General features: G+C 36.1%; 1 protein-coding gene and 1 long non-coding RNA gene across 2 annotated transcripts; one reads left to right on the top strand and one right to left on the bottom strand.

The window, feature by feature from the left end:
• Positions 1-2,559: 2,559 nt before the first annotated feature.
• Positions 2,560-4,476, top strand: LOC128133802 (uncharacterized). The gene is made up of 5 exons (XR_008232101.1): positions 2,560-2,883; positions 3,200-3,294; positions 3,392-3,537; positions 3,778-3,913; positions 4,049-4,476. It is a non-coding gene; the product is annotated as an uncharacterized LOC128133802 (long non-coding RNA).
• A 3,911-nt stretch (positions 4,477-8,387) lies between these two features.
• LOC128133404 (B3 domain-containing protein At3g25182-like) lies at positions 8,388-9,096 on the bottom strand. The gene is made up of 2 exons (XM_052770820.1): positions 8,527-9,096; positions 8,388-8,417 (listed from the first exon to the last, which is right to left on the bottom strand). Exons 1-2 carry the CDS (start codon positions 9,094-9,096, stop codon positions 8,388-8,390), a joined length of 600 nt encoding a protein of 199 aa, XP_052626780.1.
• Positions 9,097-23,493: the final 14,397 nt, after the last annotated feature.

The following is a 23,493-nucleotide window of genomic DNA, read 5'->3' as shown; positions in this document are numbered from 1 at the left end:
GGATTTTAGTAGTCAGTGGGTGTTTGGTATTATTAGGACGTATTATGTAAGGATTTTAGTAGGCAGGGGCTGATTGACAACATTTTGGACTGGAATTGAAAGAGATTTCAAAAGGCAGGGTTAAAAGGATAAATTATGGATTGAGTTTGGAAGAAAGAGGGAAGGGAGGGACAGTTCTCCGATTATGGCAAACTTCTAATATGGAGCGGGTATTTAAGGGTTCTAAACCCTAACCCTAAGGGAAGGAATCAACCGCCACCCCATCTTATCTCTCCCGTTTGCGGCCGCACACCTCACGACTCCTCCATCACCGGTCGTTGTTTCCTCGTTGGTTGAGGTCGGAGAATCGCCGAGATGCCACCGTCGTCACCCTATTGTTGTTCGATTGGTGATGCAGCTGGAAACATCAAAGACCGTCGTCATGGCCGTGTACCGCGATGACCGGATGCGCCTCGCTCCCATCTTCTGTTCGTATGGTTCGTCGCCACTCATGTCGTCGGAGTCAAGCTAGAACCGTTGTGCCCTTCTCCTTCTTTCTTCTTCTTCTTCCGTTGCTGCCGTAGCTGTGGTATTTGGTGGTGGATCGCCACCGTTTCCTAGCCGTAAACACCACACTACCTTTGTTTGCGGTCATGGCTGCCGTAAACCTTGCTGCCACTGCCATCACCACCTTAATCCACCGCTGTGGCTGCTGCTTCCGTCACCGTGCACCACCAGGTGGGTGGTTGCGTCCAGTTTTCCAAACACGGGTGTAAGGGTGTGTTTTTACTTTCGATGTGCATATATGTCGTGTGTGTGATTTGTTAGCTGGAAGTGATAAGGGACCGACATGGCCGCCACCACTGGCCACCACAAGGGTAGCTGTGTGTGTATTATTTTATGATTGTGTGCGTTATTTAGACATTCTTGTAAATTGTATTGTAATCCGTATCGGAATAACGAAAAAGAAAAGTATAAATCGCCACCGTGAGGTGGTGGCTGTCGCCTCCTGCCGCCACCGGCCGCCATGTCGGGTGGCGGTGTGTTTTGCCTTGTCGTGTTTGATGTGGTTGGGATGCTTGAAGCCCTAATGGGCCTAATGAACCCTAATTTATCAAAGGACCTAGCTATTGGGCCTATTGGGCTAAGATGGGTTGGAAACCCTAACTAGGGTTTGGAAAACCGTAATGTCATGCAACCGTAATTTGGGATTTATCGGGAGCGCATCAGGATTATTTAATGAACTTGAAATATTAATTAACAAACATTGGCAAATTAACTTAAAGGAAATATTGGACCTATTGGATTAAGTCCTTAATGGGTTAAGTAGGGTCACTTAACCCTAATTTACATTTATGTGAAAAACCTTAATTGGAATTGGGTTCTTATTGGGCCACTTATTGAACTAAGTTGTTGTGGGCCTTAATGGGCTAATTGGGAACACGTTATGGACTTATGTAATCATTAGGCCTTAGGATAAGACCCGTTAGAGAGGCTTGGGCCCAATTGGGAAAATTAGGCCATAAATGGGCCACAAATGGGCCCTGAGGATTATGAGAAGTTGGGCCATGGGAATGCCCACTGTTTGGACTAGAATGATTGGGTGGGCGTTAAATAAGTCCATACAGAGGTTTAGGCCCAATTTGGAAAATTGGGCCATATGTTGGGCTTTGGCCTACTTGGCTTTTGGGCCTTTAGAGTGTGATTTGGACCTTGGGCTTGGAACCCAATTATTAATTTGGGTATTGTTTGATGTTGGCAGTTTGGGAATTTGTCAACCAGCAGCTGGAAGTTCATCCGCGAGACTTCAGCAGTGTGAGGTGAGTCTTCTCACCATACCCATGGGTCTAAGGCACCAAGGCCGACCCATTATGTGATTATGATATATGTGTTAGTTATTATGTGTTTTGATATGCTATGTGATTGTGTGTTTTGCATGAAAGACCCCGGGGGGAGCCCGTGGCATTAGATGTAAGACCATGTTGGGTAGCCCATGAAATTAGATGGAAGACCATGTGGGGTAGCCCATGTCATTGGATGTAAGACCATGTGGGGTAGCCCATGACATTGGATGTAAGACTATGTGGGGTAGCCCATGACAGTCCTAGGTAAAGACCATGTCGGGTAGCCCATGACATTCTTACAGGTTTTTGTATGCATGGCTTATGTGTTATATGTAGCTTCTACAGCGAGCAGGAAGTGTGATACATGTAGCTTTTATAGCTAACAGGATATGTGATATGTAGATTGTATGTATCGTATTCTTTGGGAAACTCACTAAGCTTCGTGCTTACAATTTTGTTTATGGTTTCAGGAATCATTGATTGGAAATGAAGGGCTCGGATTGATCGCAGTGCACACACTTATGATTTCTGCAATGAATGATTTTGGGAACAACTCTGATAAATGTTTTACTTAATGAGGATTTGGGTCGTTACATTTCTGCAGTTCAGGCTGAACGTTTCTTCACCAAACTAATTGAAAATGAGGTATTTTAAAGTTTGTTTTTCTTTTAGATAACTTATTTATGTTGTTTGTCTTGGTTAGAAACCTAAACACGATAAGTAAAACAATATTTACTCATAAAGTAGGTTGATTAAGCAAAGATATTTGTATTTCCAGTTAGGTATTTCCTGTTATTCCCAATCCTCCTTGACTCTTTCACTATTGCAGTTCTCAGTTTGCATTGCCTTCATATATGAGGAAAAAGTAAAACAATTCAACACTTTCTATAATTATTCCATTTATAATCTCTTATTGTGTTATATTTTTTCATTTCTAAACGACTCGATTGTTTTTATCTCTCTTAGACTTTTATAAGTTCTTTGATAATGCTCCACTTCATTATATATTTTCAGATATGCAGCCATCAGTGGTCTAGCTGATTCACACAAACCAAAAATGGTACTTAATTCATCCTATATCACCATTATATGTCAATGTCTGCTTAATGTTTTTTTGTGCTTAAATTCACACTATACTTTGAATTTAAGCAACAAAAGAACCGATAAGCACACAACGCATACCTTTAAACAATTGTCATCTACATTTTGGTCCATTAATTTCAACTTTCATTAACATAATGTATCCAATAACTCCTGATCAAATTCTAGGTAAGAGTATTCTATTTTGTGAGAATCTTTCTGGACCATTATACGTTAAAATATCATTAGGGATTGGCTTCCATATGCGTCAAACTGATATAAATGTGTTTTTCCAGGTTAATGAGATAATAAATATTAGTCAACCTCTTCGAGAGCAATACAAGTTGTCTATGACTGATGGTGTTCAACAAATCTTTGACATGGATTGAAGGTTCTATATTATAGTTCTCACACTCACTGGAATAGTTTACAACTACTACACATTCTTGTTCATAAAAAAGTAAATCCAAATAAGTTTTCTATTTTAGGTTGTTATTTCTAATGTAAATGTAAGGCATGGGCTACTAATGCTGGTTCCAGAAGTGTTTCAAGTTTTAGGAGGACTGGTTGAGGAGCTGGATGCAGCAAGGCAAAGACTTTTTAATGAAGTCAATAAGCCTCCAAGAGGCAAAAGGTTAGTTGATGATGAACATTTTTCATGTGGTAATACTTTCTTTTTCATTTTTTCATTTGTTCTTGGAGTAAAAACACAATTTTTTGTTGTGTGTACAATTTTTTGTTGTGTGTAAAACCACTAAAGATTAGAGCAGAAAGCAGAGGCAGCAAAGATGGATATATAATGAAAGTGATTTTTATTAATTCAAGTTTCTTTATATATGATTATTGTTAATTTCTATATTGTGTTTAATTTCAGAACAAGAATAGGAGTTGCATCCTCTTTAGCAACTAAAGTCTAGAGCTACTCCGTGCTGAATGGCCAACTGATAATGTCCATTCTTCAGCTAACACTGTATCCTAAAGTGCAACTCAAATACATGTAAATGTACAAGGTATGTGAATGTGAAATCATATTTGCTTCATAAATTAATGTGTATTAAAGGAGATTTGTCAATATTAACAACTTTCTACCATCTTTTATTTACTTTCCAGTGTTTTTCACTTAACCATACATTTATGTACGGTAGGTACTACACCTTCTGTTAATGGAAGAGTGGCATCAAATTCTTCAGTGAACAGACTTGCTCACAAGGAACACATTTCAGTATCATCTAATAATCAAGATGATCAAGATATGTGAATTCGTATCCACCTCATGAAATTAGTATGTGCAATAAAGGAGATTTGCTCACGTTCACCTGTTGATATAATTAAACAAATGAAAAATTTTGTGCCTAATTTATGTCTACTACCAAGCTCCAGTTTCTTTTCTTTTTGCCATTAAGTGTTGTATATTTGGATATATGACAATAATATAACTTGGTGATGTATGACTTACAATGTCATCATGCTACCAACTTTGTGACTATCATCATTTCTTTGCTTTAAATATTTTCTTTATTAACTTTACCATGTATGTAATATAGGTACTACTACTAGACCTCTTAAAATGATGCAACTCCAATACACGTAGACAACCTTTACATGTAATTTCTTAGTCGAACATTGGTAGCTTTTTTAGCATCTTCCAGTAGAAGCAGTAACTTTGCATTCTGGATGCCATGGATCAAGATCAAGGTTCCTTCTTCCTAGTTCTTTCATCATTTTCATTTTTTTTTCAAAAATAAAATGATTAAAATTGAATTCATGATGATGTTTTAGATAATGAAAGTGGGAAGAGTGCAAGAAGCTTTAGGGAGCAAAGAAGGACACAATATGATGAGAAGTAATCCATTGTTGATGGTGTTTTTTTTTGAAACCATATAGAATGTAGTGTTATGTAAACAAATGATAAGACATGTGATTATGCAAATTTCCTTAAGTTAATAATTTTGTTATTCATATGAATTATATTTACAATAATATAGTATTTTAAGACTGTATGGAATTTTAATGTTTTGCAATTAAGTTTACCATATTAGCTATTTTGTAAATTTATTGCTTTAGCAATTTTGTACTTTGAAAATTGGAAAATTATAGAGAAAAAAAGAGCAGTTGTATGGGCATACCTATAGAGACGACATGTCGCTTCTATAGGTGGATCTATAGAGACAACATGTCGTCTCTACAGGTGCATCTACCATGACGACATATAGAGACGGCATGTCGTCTCTATAGCTTCATCTATGGAGACAAGCAATGTATAGTGACGAACCCAAACTAGACAACATGTTGTCTCTAAAATAACAATTAAATGTACTGCTACATGCTTTGTAATGGACCGGGCCTAGTTATAATATGCAAGATTATAAAAACATCAACATGAAAATTATGATGAAACCAACCCACCAAAGGATGATATTAGAGATGCACATTGGTATTTTAGGTCCTTTTTGAAATGGTTAGGTCTATATAGGACGGGTTTAGGAATTGTTAGGTTTTTTTGATCGGTTTTGGTAAGGACTTTTTTGCTCTGATCTTATATTGGACCAATCTCAGTTGGATTGATCTCTGTCTTTTTAGTCTGGTCTTGCCATCATGCCTTTTTTGGATTGATTTTGGGGTTTTTTTTTTCATTATTTTCCGGTTTTGAGGTTTTTTGTTTAACAAACATATGACTAACACCAAAATTATAAATTAATAACTAATAAAAAAAGTTTTTATTCAGAAAAATCTCATTATTTTAAGAAGTTTTTTTGATAAAGTCGTAAAAAAATTTGAACATAAAAGTCTTGATTATTTAACATTTTGCTTAAATTAACGAAAAAGTTATATATATATATATATATATATATATATATATATATATATATAACATAAAAGTCTTGATTATTTAACATTTTGCTTAAATTAACGAAAAAGTTATATATATATATATATATATATATATATATATATATATATATATATATATATAATAAGACTTTTCTGTTTAAAAAATATTTAGGATTTTATTAATTTTTTTTCCAAAATAATAAAACTTTTCTACATAAATCCCCCAATAAAAATGTTATGATAAAATTTAATAAAAGAAAAAAAAAGAATTTATGTAATTTGTGATTAGAAAATATATTGTTAATAGAAAATGTATATTTATACCAACTTTTTTCTAGTCTTTTTTTAGATCTGGCTCAAGTTTGGCTCGAAGCAGTCCAATATTTTTTTTGGAACAGTCTTGGTCTTATTTGGTTTTTGCAGGCTGATTTTTTTCCGTTAGTGTCTTGGTTCTTTTTGAAACCGGTCTAAAAGACTGAAACCAATATTTTTATTCGTTTAATTATCAAACTTTCAAATAATTTGAAGTTTAATTTAATAACCCACCAAGATCCCACAAGAAAAAGAATCGTAAAAATTTTTGTACGATTCTTGCTCGAACAATTTAGTTTTATGAAACCCAGCAACCATATCTTGATGCATTTTTGTCGTTATACGTACGACTTTTTTTTTTATTGAAGTATAGTATTTATATCAAAAAACTATTAAAAAAGTTTAATTGATTATATTAAATTAAGAAATTATGAAAATGTTATAACAACTTATTGAAAAAAGTAAAGTTATAATTAAGAAAATTCATAAACTTGAATTAGAAGCATCAGCAGGCATCGTCACTTCTATTTCAAAATATACCCTAATCTAATGTCTCGGATGAGGTAAAAGAACATGTTCTGTTTTTACTTCAAACTAGACAACATGTTGTCTCTAAAATAACAATTAAATATACTGCTACATGCTTTGTAATGGACCGGGCCTAGTTATAATATGCAAGATTATAAAAACATCACATGAAAATTATGATGAAACCAACCCACCAAAGAATAATATTAGAGATGCACATTGGTATTTTAGGTCCTTTTTGAAATGGTTAAGTCTATTTAGAACGAGTTTAGGAATTATTAGATTTTTTTTATCGGTATTGGTAAGGTCTTTTTTGCTCTGATCTTATATTGGACCAATTTCAGTTGGATTGATCTTTGTCTTTTTAGTATGGTCTTGCCATCATGTCTTTTTTGGATTGATTTCGGGGGGTTTTTTTTTCATTATTTTCTGGTTTTGAGGTTTTTTGTTTATCAAACATATGACTAACACCAAAATTATAAATTAATAACTAATAAAAAAAGTTTTTATTCGGAAAAATCTTATTATTTTAAGAAGTTTTTTGATAAAGTCGTAAAATATTTTGAACATAAAAGTCTTGATTATTTAACATTTTGCTTAAATTAACGAAAAAGTTATATATATATATATATATATATATATATATATATATATATATATATATATATATATATATATATATATATATATATATATATATATATATAATAAGACTTTTCTGTTTAAAAAATATTTAGGATTTTATTAATTTTTTTCCAAAATAATAAAACTTTTCTACATAAATCCTCCAATAAAAATGTTACGATAAAATTTAATAAAAGAAAAAAAAAAGAATTTGTGTAATTTGTGATTAGAAAATATATTGTTAATAGAAAATGTATATTTATACAAACTTTTTTCTAGTCTTTTTTTAGATCTGGCTCAAGTTTGGCTCGAAGCAGTCCGATATTTTTTTGGAACAGTCTTGGTCTTATTTGGTTTTTTCAAGCTGATTTTTTTCCGTTAGTGTCTTGGTTCTTTTTGAAACCGGTCTAAAAGACTGAAACCAGTCTTTTTATTCGTTTAATTATCAAAGTTTCAAATAATTTGAAGTTTAATTTAATAACCCACCAAGATCCCACAAGAAAAAGAATCGTAAAAATTTTTGTACGATTCTTGCTCGAACAATTTAGTTTTATGAAACCGAGCAACCATATCTTGATGCATTTTTGTCGTTATACATACGACTTTTTTTTTTTTTTTTATTGAAGTATACTATTTATATCAAAAAACTATTAAAAAAGTTTAATTTATATTAAAGAAATTATGAAAATGTTATAACAACTTATTGAAAAAAATAAAGTTATAATTAAGAAAATTCATAAACTTGAATTAGAAGCATCAGCAGGCATCGTCACTTCTATTTCAAACTATACCCTAATCTAATGTCTCGGATGAGGTAAAAGAACATGTTCTGTTTTTACTTCAAAAAAATCAATATTTTACTTCGAGTCGCCGGAAACTTCCATATCCATTGAGAAAGACGAAATTGAAGATGAAGAAAAGGATTTCGATTCCAGAACGCCGGAAACTTTAACCCTGTTTCTCGCCATCTTCAAACATGAACAACAATCAAACTTGTTCGTCGCCATCTTCCACAATCAGAATTTTATGTTTATAAAGAATGTATTTGATTATAACGAATCAAAAACTTTTGCTTAAGCGGAAAACTTAAAAGATTTAAGTTTAATAGACATCTTGTTTTTGAAATCTGATATCAAAATTCAATTGTTAAATCCATAGACAACCTCCGATAATCAAGTATATATCCAATCAGATAACATCAATATCATCTTCTTCTCTCTATTAATCAAATATAAAAAGTTGAATGAAAGAACATAAATAAACTAAAAACTCTCTATACGCATAAAAGAGCAAAGAGCAGTTGGTTGTCTTTACGAAAAGACCAGACCTGAATCTCTGAATGTGGCTTCAAATCCTTCTTGTTTTCTTCCACAAACTCATTCCAATTAGTCTTCAACACATAACTGCTTGTGCTTTTCAATCTCCACATCTTCATCATCATCGATTTCTTATGCAATCCCAATCTTGGCCCCAACAATCCCACCTCAAACTCCTTTCCATTCTCCAGATCGTGTTTCTCGTTTTCTGTCAAGAACTCAATATTTTTCTCTAGTTGATTCATCGGCATACTCAACCTGTTCTGGTTTTTACTCAGATCACTTTCATACAGTGTTTTCTTGAGCAAGAGTTTCAAATCTTTGCCATTCATCTCATTCGTGATGAACTCTTCCAACCTCCGCTTGCTGATCACCATCGGCTTACTGTTTTTCATCTCAGTGGGAGGTTTGAGCTTTGATTCTTCTTTAACTTGTTGCTCGGCTAACAACTTCATCTTTTCGTTTACTAATTCTTGGATCTTTTTCAGATAATATTCATCTTCAGCCTCCTCGTTGTATCCCATGGCAGCGGAATGAACATGTTTTCTCTTTGTTGTTGAATCTTGGGGAGTAATTTCCATTGTTTTTGTAATGACGTAATAAAAATTTCAGTGAAATCTCCACAAGAACTTTGGAGAATAAGAGTGTTAACTTGTGTATGTATAATTACCCTAATTGGGTTTTTATTATAGATGAGGAAAGTGGTAGTTCTTGATTTTGAACAAGAAAACCTAATTACAAATAGGAAGGGAATTAATTAAGGAAAGTATATGGTTTTTTCAAATTTATTTGTAACTTGGTACTTACGTAAAAACGTTAGGTTTTAATGGTAATCACTCTCGTATTCAAAAAAAGGAAGGTTTGATATTTTGTTAATGATCAATGTACGTAACTTGATATTCTAATTACCTAATATTAAATATAAGCTAGACCTAAACCGGTTCCATGGCAGTTATTTAGTTAGTTATATAGTTTATGGAAGTTATTTGTCAACCGGCTCCTTTGATTTGTTGTGTCGGTTCTGTAATGTACATATAAATATGTATTGTTCCATGTTCTGTAATGATTGATAATTATCTAATAAAGAAAGTATTTTATAGTTAAATCTGTTGTCTATCTCTTCTCTTCAATTCTAACATATTGGTATCAGAGCAAGGCATGCATGGCGTCTAACATAAACAACATTCATCCACAATTGCCCAAACTTAATGGAAGAAATTACTACCACTGGAGTATACAATTAAAAGTCTTGTTTGAATCACTAGAGCTCTGGGATATCATCGAAGATGGTCTTGAAGATCCTGATGACGAGGACGAACTCACAGACGAACAAATGGAAGAAATCAAGAACAGCAAAAGAAGAGACAAAAAGGCACTCTTCTTGATTTTTCAAGCCGTGGATGAAACAATTTTTGAAAGAATATCTTCCTCAACCTCTTCTAAGAATGCCTGGGACACACTGCACAAAACCTATCGTGGAGAAGAAAGATTAAAAATTGTCAGACTTCAGACTTTAAGATGCGAATTCGACAATATAAGAATGAAAGAGACAGAATCTGTGGAAGAATACTATAACCATGTTATCCTATTATTGAATCAATTACGTTTAAATGGCGAACATATAGACAACACAAGAGTAGTTGAAAAGATCTTGAGAAGCCTTACCCAGAAGTTCGAGTATGTGGTCGTAGCCATTGAAGAATCGAAAGATCTCTCACTTCTGTCGTTAGAAAACCTGTTGGGTACCCTACAATCACATGAGTTACGAATGAATCAATTTGATTCACCTGTGATTGAACAAGCATTTCAATTGCAATCTTCAAATCAAGGAGGATTTTATAACAATCACAGAGACCCGGTCCAAGAACAGAGTAAATCAAAAGGACATGGAAAATCATCATCCTCACAATTACAATGTTACTATTGTCAAAAGATGGGACATGCAATCAAGTACTGTAGAAAAAGATTGGCGGATGAGAAGAAAGGGTCTACTTTTATACATAAAGAAGACAGTGATGAAGGAGACACGATGTTCATGATGCTCAGTACACAAGAAATACCCACAGAAGACATTTGGTATATTGACAGCGGATGTAGCAACCACATGTCAGGAAACAAGAATATCTTTGCTAGTTTGGATACATCCTTTGTGAAAGAGGTACGTACAGGAGATAACAAGAAACTGAACGTGCATGGAATTGGAGACATTACCATCAAAACGAAAAACTGGGAAAAGAAAATACCCAGCGTGTATTTCGTTCCAGGGTTACAGTACAACCTTTTAAGCGTGGGACAATTACTCCTTAAGGGGTATGATATACATTTCCGAAACAAAGCTTGTGAGATCAAAGATTCAAGTGGCAAACCAATTGGAAAGATACACATGACGGCAAACAAAATGTTTCCATTAAAATTTCAAGATGAGTCCATTTTGCCTTTCGTTGTATCCACACAACCAACATCTCTACTTTGGCACCACAGGTTTGGACACATAAACTATGGATATTTGTCTTACATGCATAGACATAAACTTGTCCGTGGGTTGCCAAGTATCAGTAAGAGTGAAAAGACATGTGAAGAATGTTTGATGGGAAAACATTCCAAGGAATCTTTCCCCCAAGAAGCGACATGGAAAGCATCAAAGCCTTTAGAACTGGTGCACTCAGATGTTTGTGGACCAATGAGGACCACCTCTATTGGAGGCAGTAGATACATACTCACGTTCATAGACGACTATAGTAGGAAACTATGGACTTATTTCATGAAAGAAAAGTCAGAAGTTTTTGGATTATTTAAAGGTTTCAAGGCTCTCGTGGAAAGGCAAAGTGAACACCTAATAAAATCCATCCGATCGGATCGAGGTGGGGAGTACAACTCTCTAGTGTTCCAAGAATTCTTGAAAGAAAACAGGATACATCATCAACTTACTACTCGATACACACCCCAACAAAATGGAGTGGCGGAAAGAAAAAACCGGACATTGATCGAGATGGCACGAAGCATGTTGAAAAGCAAAGGTTTGGCAAAAGAATATTGGGCAGAAGCCGTGGCATGTGCAACTTATCTGCTGAACAGGTCCTCGACAAAGAGTCTCTCTAACATGACGCCTCAGGAAGCATGGAGTGGGTACAAACCAAGTGTCAAGCATCTTAGAACCTTTGGATGTATAGCATATTCGCACATTCCATACCAAAGAAGAGAGAAATTAGATGACAAGTCAGAGAAGGCCATATTTGTGGGCTACAGTGAAAACTCTAAGGCATACAAGCTTTACAATCATGTCACTAAAGAAACAATAATTAGTAGAGATGTAGTTTTTGATGAAAAAAAGTCATGGATTGATTGCCAACATGAAGATAATAAAGCCAACCAAGTCGTTGATAGTGATTTTACCAAAACGACCTCAAAGGATAACCAAGAGGATCCAAACTTATCCAGCCCCTCAAACGGATCAGTATCAACCCCAGATAACACGGTGACAAGTTCTAACTCTCACTTATCTTCTCCTGAAAGTACGCCAAAGAAGTTAAGAACTATAGAAGATTTATATGCAAATACACAACCATTGAATTTTGATGATGTCGCAGACTTTGTGTTATTTTCTGATGCTGACCCTTTGTGTTTTGAGGATGCACATCAACAAGACATTTGGAAGCATGCAATGAACGAAGAAATAAAGGCAATCTTAAAAAATGAAACATGGGAACTGGTTGACCCTCCAAACAACCACAAACCCATAGGGGTAAAATGGGTATATAAGAAAAAATTCAACAAAGACGGAAAAATTGACAGGCACAAAGCCAGATTAGTTGTGAAGGGGTACAAACAAAAGTTCGGTATAGACTACAATGAAGTGTTTGCTCCAGTGATTCGGTTAGAAACCATTCGCTTAGTATTATCGTTTGCTGCACAGTTCGGTTGGGAAGTCCACCAAATGGACGTAAAATCAGCATTCTTGAATGGTTTTCTTAGTGAAGAAGTCTATATCGACCAACCCCCTGGATACATCAAGAAAGGGGAAGAGCACAAGGTGTGTCGCCTGAAGAAGGCCTTATATGGATTGAAGCAGGCGCCACGTGCTTGGTACAGCAGGATTGATAGTTATTTCACCACTCATGGTTTCAAGAAATGTGTACATGAACATACCTTATATATCAAGGCAACCAAAGGTAACATGCTTCTTGTATGTCTCTATGTTGACGACTTAGTTTTTTACAGGAGACTCTTGCGCATTGATAAAAGAATTCAAAGATTCAATGAAAGTTGAGTTTGAGATGTCAGATATGGGTCTACTCTACTACTTCCTTGGAATAGAGGTTAAGCAAGAAAAACATAAAATAACCATCTCTCAAAAGCAATATGCAAAAGGGCTTATTGCTAAATTCAACATGCACAATGCTTCAACCTCCCTTACGCCCATGGAATTTGGCTTAAAGCTCTCAAGAGATTCACAAGGAAAGATGGTAGACACTCAACTATATAGAAGTTTAGTAGGGAGCCTTATGTACCTGACTGCAACTCGTCCCGACATCACTTATTCTGTAAGTTTAATAAGTCGCTTCATGGAATCTTCGAGGATAGACCATTGGGAAGCAGGGAAACGAATTTTAAGGTTTGTGAAAGGCTCAATTGACCATGGAATTACATACTCAAGGACTAAAGACTTTAAGTTAAAAGGTTTTAGCGACAGTGATTTTGGGGGGAATCTTGATGATAGCAGGAGCACCGCTGGATATGTATTTAACATGGGTACAGGAGTAGTTTCCTGGCAATCTAAGAAACAAAATGTTGTGGCTTTATCCACTGCAGAGGCGGAGTATATGTCTTTGTCTATTGCAGGATGTCAAGCTTTGTGGTTTCGATCAATTCTAAAGGAATTGGGAATACCTCAGGAGGACCCAACAATGATCTATTGTGACAACCGATCTGCCATCGCATTAACTAAAAATCCGGTATTTCATGGAAAAAGTAAGCACATCAGGATTAAATATCACTCCATTCGAGAATTGGTCAACAACAGGGAAATTGAAGTTGGCTTCTGCAACACCAAGGAACAACTTGCGGATACATTTACTAAAGCCTTACAAGTGGGAAACTTCAATCGTTTAAGTGAAATGTTGGGTGTTAATCCAGTCTAGCTTAAGGGGGAATATTAAATATAAGCTAGACCTAAACCGGGTCCATGGCAGTTATTTAGTTAGTTATATAGTTTATGGAAGTTATTTGTCAACCGGCTCCTTTGATTTGTTGTGTCGGTTCTGTAATGTACATATAAATATGTATTGTTCCATGTTCAGTAATGATTGATAATTATCTAATAAAGAAAGTATTTTATAGTTAAATCTGTTGTCTATCTCTTCTCTTCAATTCTAACACCTAAATTATTTCCTATGTACAACGTCCATTATATTTCAAAATAAATATATATATATATCATGTACAAACAAAACTTTTTGGAACATTTTTTTTATTAAAATAGATGCTACTAACAAAAGTATATTGTTAATCAATCTTTACAAAGAAAAATAATATACATGTTAAATAATTATTTGGTTCAGCATCATTCCATAAATATACATTTTATTTTTTACTTAAATATAGTAGTCAACAACTTCAAAATTAATTTCCTTTTTGTTTTGATGTCTTTAATAATCAGTGGCAGATTTGACGAGGGGCACAGGGTTGCACCGGCAACATCTGCTTTTTCGGCAGACAGTAGAAAAAATTTCAATTTTTTTTTTACCTATTTTGCCATTACTTAAAAAAACTGGCAACTACTAAAAAAAATGGCAACTACTTAAAAAAAATGTAAATACATTGGATCAATTAAACCCTAATAATTAGTAGCCCAAATGCATTTTTATTTTAATCCACCTAATATTAGCCCAAAAGAAAAAAATAGGAGAAAATAGCCCAAATAAAACAATTATCCAATTGTCCAATTGAGTCCAAGAGTCAAAGTCTCAATTCCTTGAATCATAAAAGAAAAAAAAACATGCAGCCTCGTTTTTTTTTCCTTCTACCCGTCCTCACATTTGACAATTGACAACTTCTTCTAATCTTCTTCTTCGAGTTCGACCGATAATCCACAATTTCTAAGTGTAAAAATCGATTTCCAACTTTCAAGTGAAAAAACAACTCCAATTAGTTCATCCGTCCGAGCAGTTCCCCATGGGGAGCGCCGATACTCTTCGTCATGAAGATGGATGGTTAACACCAGATGTGTATTGATTACTGAGAGTTGAACAAACTAACGGTGAAGAACCGTTATCCACTCCCGAGGATAGATGATGTTTTGATCCGTTGTAGGGAGCATCTTGGTTCTCCAAGATAGACCTGGGGTCCGGGTTAGGGAGGAGGATGTACAAAAGACCGCTTTCCAGACTCGTTATGGACAAGTTCGTGGTGATGCCGTTTGGGCTTACCAACGCGCCTGCAGTATTTATGGACCTGATGAATCGGGTCTGCAGACCGATGCTCGACTACTCGGTTATCGTATTCACAGACGATATCTTGGTATACTCTAAGACCCGAAAGCAGCATGAGGAGCATCTACAACAGTTATTGGGAGTTTTAAGGCGAGAACGACTGTATGCTAAGTTCTCGAAGTGCAAGTTTTGGTTACGAGAGGTTCAGTTCCTTGGACACCTCGCTAACTAGGAGGGGATTTTGGTTGATCCGGCCAAAATCAAGGCGGTTATGCAGTGGGAGGTTACGAAGTATCCCTCGGATATCAGGAGCTTTCTGGGATTGGCATGGTACTACAGGAGGTTCATATATGCTCCAAGATTGCAGTATCTCTCACTCGTCTGACGAGGAAGGGGTGGATTTCCGATGGGGCCTCGAGCAGCAAATGGCGTTTGAGACCCTCTGACAACGTTTATGCGAGGCTACGATATTGACTCTTTCGGAGGGAGTCGAGGATTTTGTGGTGTTCTGTGATGCATCCATCACGAGACTGGGGGCGATCCTCATGCAGAGAGGACGGGTGATATCCTATAGGGGTGTTCACGGGGCGGTTCGGTTTGGATACTAATGAAATTGTGAACCGTGACCACGAGGCGGGTACCTCATACGCACTAACCGAAACCGAACCGTATTGACAAAAAAACCGAACCGAACCGAATCGTATAAAAGCGGGTAACCACGGTTCGGTTCACGGGTACCTGGTAAAATATAAAAAATTAAATTCAATTGAAAATAAAAACTCCATTTTACTTATCTCTTTCTTAAAATTAGTAAGTCAAAGAGTTAATAAAAACATAATGAAGTTCAAATATGATATATTATAATTTGTATAATAAATACAATAATAAAAACAAAAAAATCAAATGAATTTAGAATTACAAAATTGGATTTGTCGATATGGATTTTTGTTTAGGTTATTACATTCGTAGATCAATCGAAACAATACTAATGAAATAATACTTTTTTTAACTTTAATTATATATATATATATATATATATATATATATATATATATATATATATATATATAATCAAATGGTTCGGTTCGGGTATCCGTGGATACCTAAATATAAAAACCAAAAACCGATCCATTGATATCCGGTTTTTTCGGTTTCGGTTTTTTTCGGTTACGGTTTTTTTCGGTTTCGGATTGGCCGGTTCGGCTCGGTTTTTCGGTTTTACGGTTTTTTTGCACACCCCTAATATCCTATGTGTCTCGACAGTTGAAGCCGCATGAGACGAGATAACCCACTCAAGATTTGGAGTTAGGAGCGGTGGTATTCGCTCTCAAGATTTGGAGACATTACCTCTATGGGGTCCGCTGTATCATTTACACGGACCACAAGAGCCTAGGACACATCATGGATCAGCCGAACTTGAACATGAGACATCACATGTGGCTGGATGTAGTTAAGGACTACGATTATGAGATCCTTTACCACCTAGGTAAAGCGAACGTGGTTGCGGACGCTCTGAGCCGCAAGTCAGCTAGGTCTTCCACCCCAGTGGCATGTATGAGGATATCAGTGGATTCTCCACTTGTAAGCTTGATCGGGGAAGCTTAGGTAGAGGGTATGCATCAGGAGAACTGGAGACTTGAGAAGATTAGGAGTGAGAACACTCGGTTTGTGCAGGATAGCCGGGGATTATTGGCCCGCTATGGACGGGTCTGGGTTCCGATGTCTGGTGGGGACAGACAGATTGTTTTGGAGGAGGCTCATAAGTCTCGCTTCTCTATTCACCCTGGGGATCCAAGATGTACCTGGATTTGCGATTAAGTTATTGGTGGCCAAGTATGAGGAGGGAGATTGCATGGTATGTCGAGAGGGGTTTGAACTGCTGCATGGTCAAAAGCGAGCATCAGAGGTCGCACGTTTAGCTACAACCCTTGGATATTCCCATGTGGAAGTGGGAACATATCACGATGGATTTTATCACTAAGCTGCCGAGGACGGTGAAGGGCTCCGACGCTATTTGGGTCATTGTGGATCGATTGACCAAGAGCACCCACTTTTTGGCGATACGGGTGAGTTCATCGACCGAGAAGCTGGCTGACTTGTAGATCCACGAGATCATTGCTCGCCATGGGGTGTCGGTCTCTATTATTTCAGACTGCGATGTTCGGTTCACCTCCCGTTTCTGGCAGATGTTTCACGAGGAACTGGGCACGCGTCTACACTTTAGTACAACCTATCATCCATAAATAGATGGCCAGAGTGAGCGGACCATAAGACTCTTGAGGATATGCTGAGAGCTTGTGTTATTGACTTCGGTGGGAGCTGGGACTCCTACCTACCCCTCGTAGAGTTCTCCTACAACAACAACTTTCATTCCAGTAGATGTCGCACCCCAGTCTGTTAGGGTGAGATCGGTCACAGGGTGATGAGACGGATAGAGGTAGTTCTACAAACTACCAAGAGGATTCAGCAGATCAGACAGCGATTGCAAACCGTAAAAAGTTTGGCAGAAAAGCTACGTTGGCCGATGTCGATCTGAGTTAGATCAGTTTCAGGTCAGTGACATGGTACTCATGAAGGTCTCGCCCTGGAAGGGTGTGATCCGCTTTAGGAAATGGGGGAAATTGGGTCCCCGATATATCGGGCCGTTTAGGATCATTGACAGAGTTGGCAAGGTGGCATATAGACTAGAGCTACCAGAGGAGCTTAGTCAGATCCACAACACTTTCCACGTGTTACGGTTACGAAAGTGCGTATTAGATGAGGAGGCGTTGGTGTCCTTGGATGACATACAGGTCGACGAGCACCTGAATTACGTGTAGAGGCTGATAGCCATTCTTGAGATGAAGGTAAAGGTTCTGTGGAACAAGGAAGTACATCTAGTAAATGTACAGTGGGAGCACAGGAGAGGATCCGAGTGGACATGGGAGCCAGAGGCTGAGATGCGGGAGCATTACCCTAACTTGTTCGCCGCAGTAGATTTCGAGGACGAAGTATAGTTCAAGTGGGGAGAATTGTAACACCCCGACTCCCAGGTATGTAATTTTTCAACATTTATGCTCATCTAAGAAGATCCACTCGACGAGTTGGTGCCCCGAATCGTCGTGTAGGGACGGGTTTGGCCATGTGGTTTAAGTGACCAACTCGACGAGTTGGTGGACCCAACTCAGTGAGTTGGAGCTGAAATGAGAAAACCTAAATCCCCGGGGTTTTGCACCCTATTTAAGGGTCATTTGCCCCCACTACAAATAAAATAACATTTAGTGGTGTAGAAAAAGTGCCACTAAAAAACAAAAAAAGTGCCACTAAAGGTAAGTTCTTGACTTTCAAGGATATAACAAACTTCATGACCAAGAAGAAGAGTAAATGTGAAGTTTTACTTCTTTTTTGATAACCATATTTTTTGTGGTTCATAATAAACTAATTATAGGACCATAACTGTAAGCAAAAATCTTTTTATCCAAATACTAAATACTACTCATTTGACCTTTAATAAATTAATGTTGTAAATTGTAATGAAGTGGGATGGGTCAAGAAATACCTAAGAGTCTTCATTCCCGTCATAAACTTCAAAGTGGAAAACCTAATGACACCCTAAAGTGGTAAATATTCCAACTTAAAAATATTCCAATAGACATTACAGAAGCTTTCAAAATATGCTCGGTTTCCAAACTAATAACTTTAGCAACTAATTGACTTTTGTATATCCCTTCAACCGCAACATCGATTGGTACACTAATCACCACATAAACCCAAAAAAGGTAGAAATGTTTTAAAATTTAACATGTGAAATCAGGGTTCCATGGTTCTTAGCCAATATCTTTCATAACCTCTGAATTTAATTTGTGTCTTCTTTTCATTAATTCATATAATAAGCTATATATAATATGAATAAAAGAAACTGAATACTGCTATTCATATGTCAAATCAATAACTCTAATGTTAGAAATAAAGAGTGAGATTCGAACCAGTATGCCAGTAGCTGAAAGATTTGTTATCGCTAAAATCAAAAAACCACCATCTATGTTCTGAAACTTAGGTCGCTTAGTCTCATCCATAGGTAAAGAGGGCATTGGAGAGCATCAGAGAATCCGATGATACAGCGTGAAAAAGAGGGGGGAGCAGGAGTTGTTAAGTCTTAATACTTGTATTTGACGGTGTTGGAGTCGGAGCTAGACTGGTATCGGCCATTTTTGAGAAGTAGGGCAAGGCAAAAATGTTGGGAGATATGATTTTTCAGGTATACAAACTCTAGCATAACTTAGTGATTGTGGCGACAACGATCGAGAGAAACAGATGGAGAAAGTTCTATTTAGGATGCTTAGATTTGGTGAGTTAGGGTATTTCAAACTAAAAAATCATTCCTCACAATAAGAGGCGGGCAATATTGGTGCTATTTTTATCCGCAAATTAGAATTTCCAGTACAATAGTGGCACAAAAAAACATGTGTCACTATAAACACAAAATAGTGGCACAAAATGTAACATGCCACTAAAAACTTGTGCCACTAAATGTGATTTAGTTTGTAGTGCCCCTTAGCCTCCCTTACAGCCCCCTTTTGAGTCCAGAAACCCTAAATGTTGTTTACTCTTCATTTTGTGTGATATTATGCTTTGAAGGTGGATTGTGGTGAGAAGAGCTGGAAGTACTAGAGCTTAGAACAAGAAGACGTTGTGGATCCGATTCCTACTTCATCTTAGCATTGTTTTAGAGGTAACAAGTCGTTACCTTGGCATTTCATTAGCTAGATCTTCTCCTTGTTAGGATTAAGGCCAACTTTAGCATGTTTGGGGATCATTTCGGGTGTTGGGGTAAGATCTGAAGTTGTAACTTTAGATCTGGATTTCCCTAGGTCTTTATTGTCATAAAGTCATCAAAGCTGGAAAGCTTTGGCCTTTTTCCATCCCTTAAACCCCTTATCTACCTTGGTTTTGATGAGTAGGGCCTTGCATGTACGTAAAGTTTGCAACTTTACATGGAAAACGTGCCCTAGGAGGCTAGATCTACTGTTTGGTGCATTGGAGTAGCTTAGAATCGCCTGGACATGGAATGGATTGAATGAACTCGACGAGTCAGATAATCCAAATCGGCGAGTCGGGGAGGGTTTTCCGGACATTTGGACACGTTTAAACTCGGCGAGTTTCCTGGAAACTCGACGAGTTGACTAGGGTTTCATGACTCTGGGAGTTCTGGATGAACTTGACGAGTCAGTATGCTGCACTCGACGAGTCGGGTCAACATGGACTGTTCACCTTGATTGTTGACAATTGACTTTGACCAAGGGTTGACTAAGTTGATTTTTGAGGGGCATTTTGGTAATTTGGGGATTTATGGAATTGGACCACTGGTAGGTATTGGTGTGGAGCTATATTTGGAGGAGGTTGATACTATTGTTTCGAGCTACTTGTGAGGTAACTTGTCCTCACTATACTAACAGGGTCGAAGGCACCAATGTCGACCCTTATAGGATTTGTATCCAGGTTTATTGCATGATATGTTATTGATTTACATCCTGGTAGTTTGGATGGTGATATGCTTACTGACCTATTAGATCGGTATCCTGGTTATAGGATGGTTTCCATGTTAGTGATCTGTTAGATCGGTATGATTATCTGTTATATACATGCTAACGTATGATATTTATGTGCACATGGTTGTTGGTTTGGGGATTAGGTTGAGGCAGGTCCTACTGTGTGCTGTAGGGCAAGACACCTAGGGCGGACCAGATAGACTGCAGGCTTAGGTAGGGCAAATTAGTCAGGCCCGAGGCCCGACGAGCGGTCCGAATAGGATGAAGGCCCTGTGAGGCGGTCCAGACATGTCGAAGGCTCGGAGAGCAGTCCAGATAGACTGATGGCTCATTATACATGTTGTATTTGTTTATATGATATGGTTATATATGTATGTTGTTGGTATTTTGGGAGAACTCACTAAACTTCAGGCCTACAGTTGTTGATTATGTTTCAGGTACCTCTGATAATCGCAGGAAGGCAATGTGGGATCGTACAACTCCTCATATTTCATGATTTTATGTTTAATTCTGAGATACTCTGACATTATATTATTTTGGAAACAACTTGTAATAATCGTTGGTTTTAAAAAGTTTAAATTTGGCGTGATTTTTATGGATGTTACAATACAAATAATAGTCACACTCAATAATGTTTGCGTTTCAAAATGATAAAATAAGATATATTAATAACCAATTTTTGTGATAATAAATTGAACATTAGTCACAATTACAAGCACTATTGTGTCTATAAATCAATTATGGTTATTTTTAATTGATTTTATATGTCGAAATGATATAAAATAGTCATAGTTATGAATTTTTATATGTCTGAATGATAGTATCGATCATGGTATGTAATACAAATATGGCCGTAAGCTAATATTAAACCCACAATTTTAATAAAATGTATGTAATTATAATATTTATGATTATGTTTCACTTAATTGTGTGTCCCTATATGATATATAATATTCACAATAATCGATTATTTTTGTGACTAATTATTAGAAAATCGTTACTTATGAAATTAATTATATGTGACAATTTAGCAAACATGATCATGTTCACCATAATTGTATGTGTGCAAAAGATCCCCAATAGTCTTAATAAACTTTGAATTGTATGCCAATGAATTAGCAAAACACCACATTGAAACAACATGTATGTTGCCGGATGGTGATATATAGTCACTATAATGACTGAAAAAGTGTGTCGACTGAAGGTTTAATGTCATAATATTTGATAAAATGATTGATTATAACAACAAAATTCCCTATATAATAGTCATGTTTTTATGATACAACCACATTTTTTCATATCATACGGACACTAAATTTTAAAGTGACTATAAGACATATACAATGACAACACCTTTCATCACACTTTCAGTCACACAAAAAATTACTATACATATAGTCACATTTTTATGGTGTGTCTGTTGATCATTTTTCGTACTAGTAAATACATAATGATACAATATTTCTATTAATAAAAACAAAGTCATAAAAGAGTTTAACCATTGTAAAAACAATTTAGTTAGAAGTCAATATTAATAAAATAATAAGGCTGCTATATCTTATATTGAAATACGGTGTGTTTAAAAAACGATTAATTAAATGATAAAGTTTTATGTAATATTTTAGTTTGATAAGGATAAAATATTTAAATTAATAAAAAAAAATCATATTTTAACCATTAAAAAACAATTTAAGTAAAGTTTAATATTAATAAAATAATAAAGCGACGGTATCTATCTAAGGTTTAGCATTGAATATGCTTTTAAAATTCTTTTCTTTTATTGATTTTTCACATAAAGTCATTAGTTTATATTTTATACATAGACATAAGTTTGACTTATATACATACATACACGAAGGGGTATATACCGTTGCAACCCTTTAACATACATACTTTAAGTGCATAACTAACTTTCAGGAGAATAACTAACATAACTGCTAACCAATCTTAACCTTTGTAACTTCCATTCTAGCTTATACGTCAACAGCCATTGCTTTTGTCATCCTACAATTGTGTCAATGAGTGTTACAAGACCTTCCATTCAAGGGGGCTGACTTTTATAAGAAGCTAATTGACTAAAGCTTTATGGGAGGTGGAGAAGTGTCATGCGGCTGCGATCATGGTTGCCTCTGGGCCACAATTAGGCTTAACTACAGCTCCCATGTCCTTTGTAGTTTTTCCTTCGTCTGATTTGAATGAAAAGCAGTTGAACATCCACGAGAACCAATTTAGATTCTTCTTCTCATTGCTACCCATCTCAATATCTCACGAGAAGAGGATAATGTTTTTCTTTGATTTCTTGGTTAACTTAATAAGTATGTATGTGATTAAAACAAGCAGCTGTCAGCTGTGTGTTTGTTTATACACACACATATGATGTCTTGGTCATCAAAGGTTGATTGATCAAAGGAAAAATCCCAGAAAATTCTATTTTCTTCAAGTGAATCTTGACCATTGACCAGTCTTCACTTTTTTTTCCTCTTGTGCAAGCAACCAACAGTGGACGCTGGTGTATGCTTAGTTTCATCGTCAAATTATTATCCAATTTGAAATAATTATCATTATTCTAATAAACAAAAATCCCTGTGATCAAACTGCATTAGGAAATTTTTTTATCATTAAATATCTTGAAACCAACAGAAATTGTCAAAGCTTTTTAATAACACGTCAGATATATACCAGAAGGCTACAATATTTGAATATAACCCAAATAAGAATAAAGAATCGAATTAGAAAATAATTAATTAGAGGACTAAATGATGGGTGCTGCAGCGGCGTCGTTTTGTCCGTCAACATCTCTGTCTAAACATGCAATTGCAAAGCACAGCTTCTCATCTATGCGAAACGACCAAACCTGAATCTTTTTGTTTATCACGAAATCCTTTTCATTGGCCTTCACAAAACGGTTCCAGTTGGTTTTGAGGACGTAGTTGCTGGTGCTGATCATGTGCCACATCTTCAACATCATCGGCTTCTTATGCATCTCTAATCTTGGCCCCCACAATTTCACCTCAAACTCCTT

The sequence above is a fragment of the Lactuca sativa genome, chromosome 4 (assembly GCF_002870075.4).
Source record: "Lactuca sativa cultivar Salinas chromosome 4, Lsat_Salinas_v11, whole genome shotgun sequence".
In the NCBI taxonomy this organism is placed as follows: Eukaryota; Viridiplantae; Streptophyta; class Magnoliopsida; order Asterales; family Asteraceae; genus Lactuca; species Lactuca sativa.
This window is presented reverse-complemented; position numbering and strand designations above follow the sequence as displayed.

Excerpts from the sequence above, each read along its gene's own strand:
- LOC128133404 (XM_052770820.1), bottom strand. The coding sequence starts at position 9,096 with ATGGAAATTACTCCCCAAGATTCAACAACAAAGAGAAAACATGTTCAT. Across the intron at positions 8,418-8,526 it reads AGCCACATTCAGAGATTCAG|AGAGAAGAAGATGATATTGA; the intron begins GTCTGGTCTTTT and ends TTTGATTAATAG.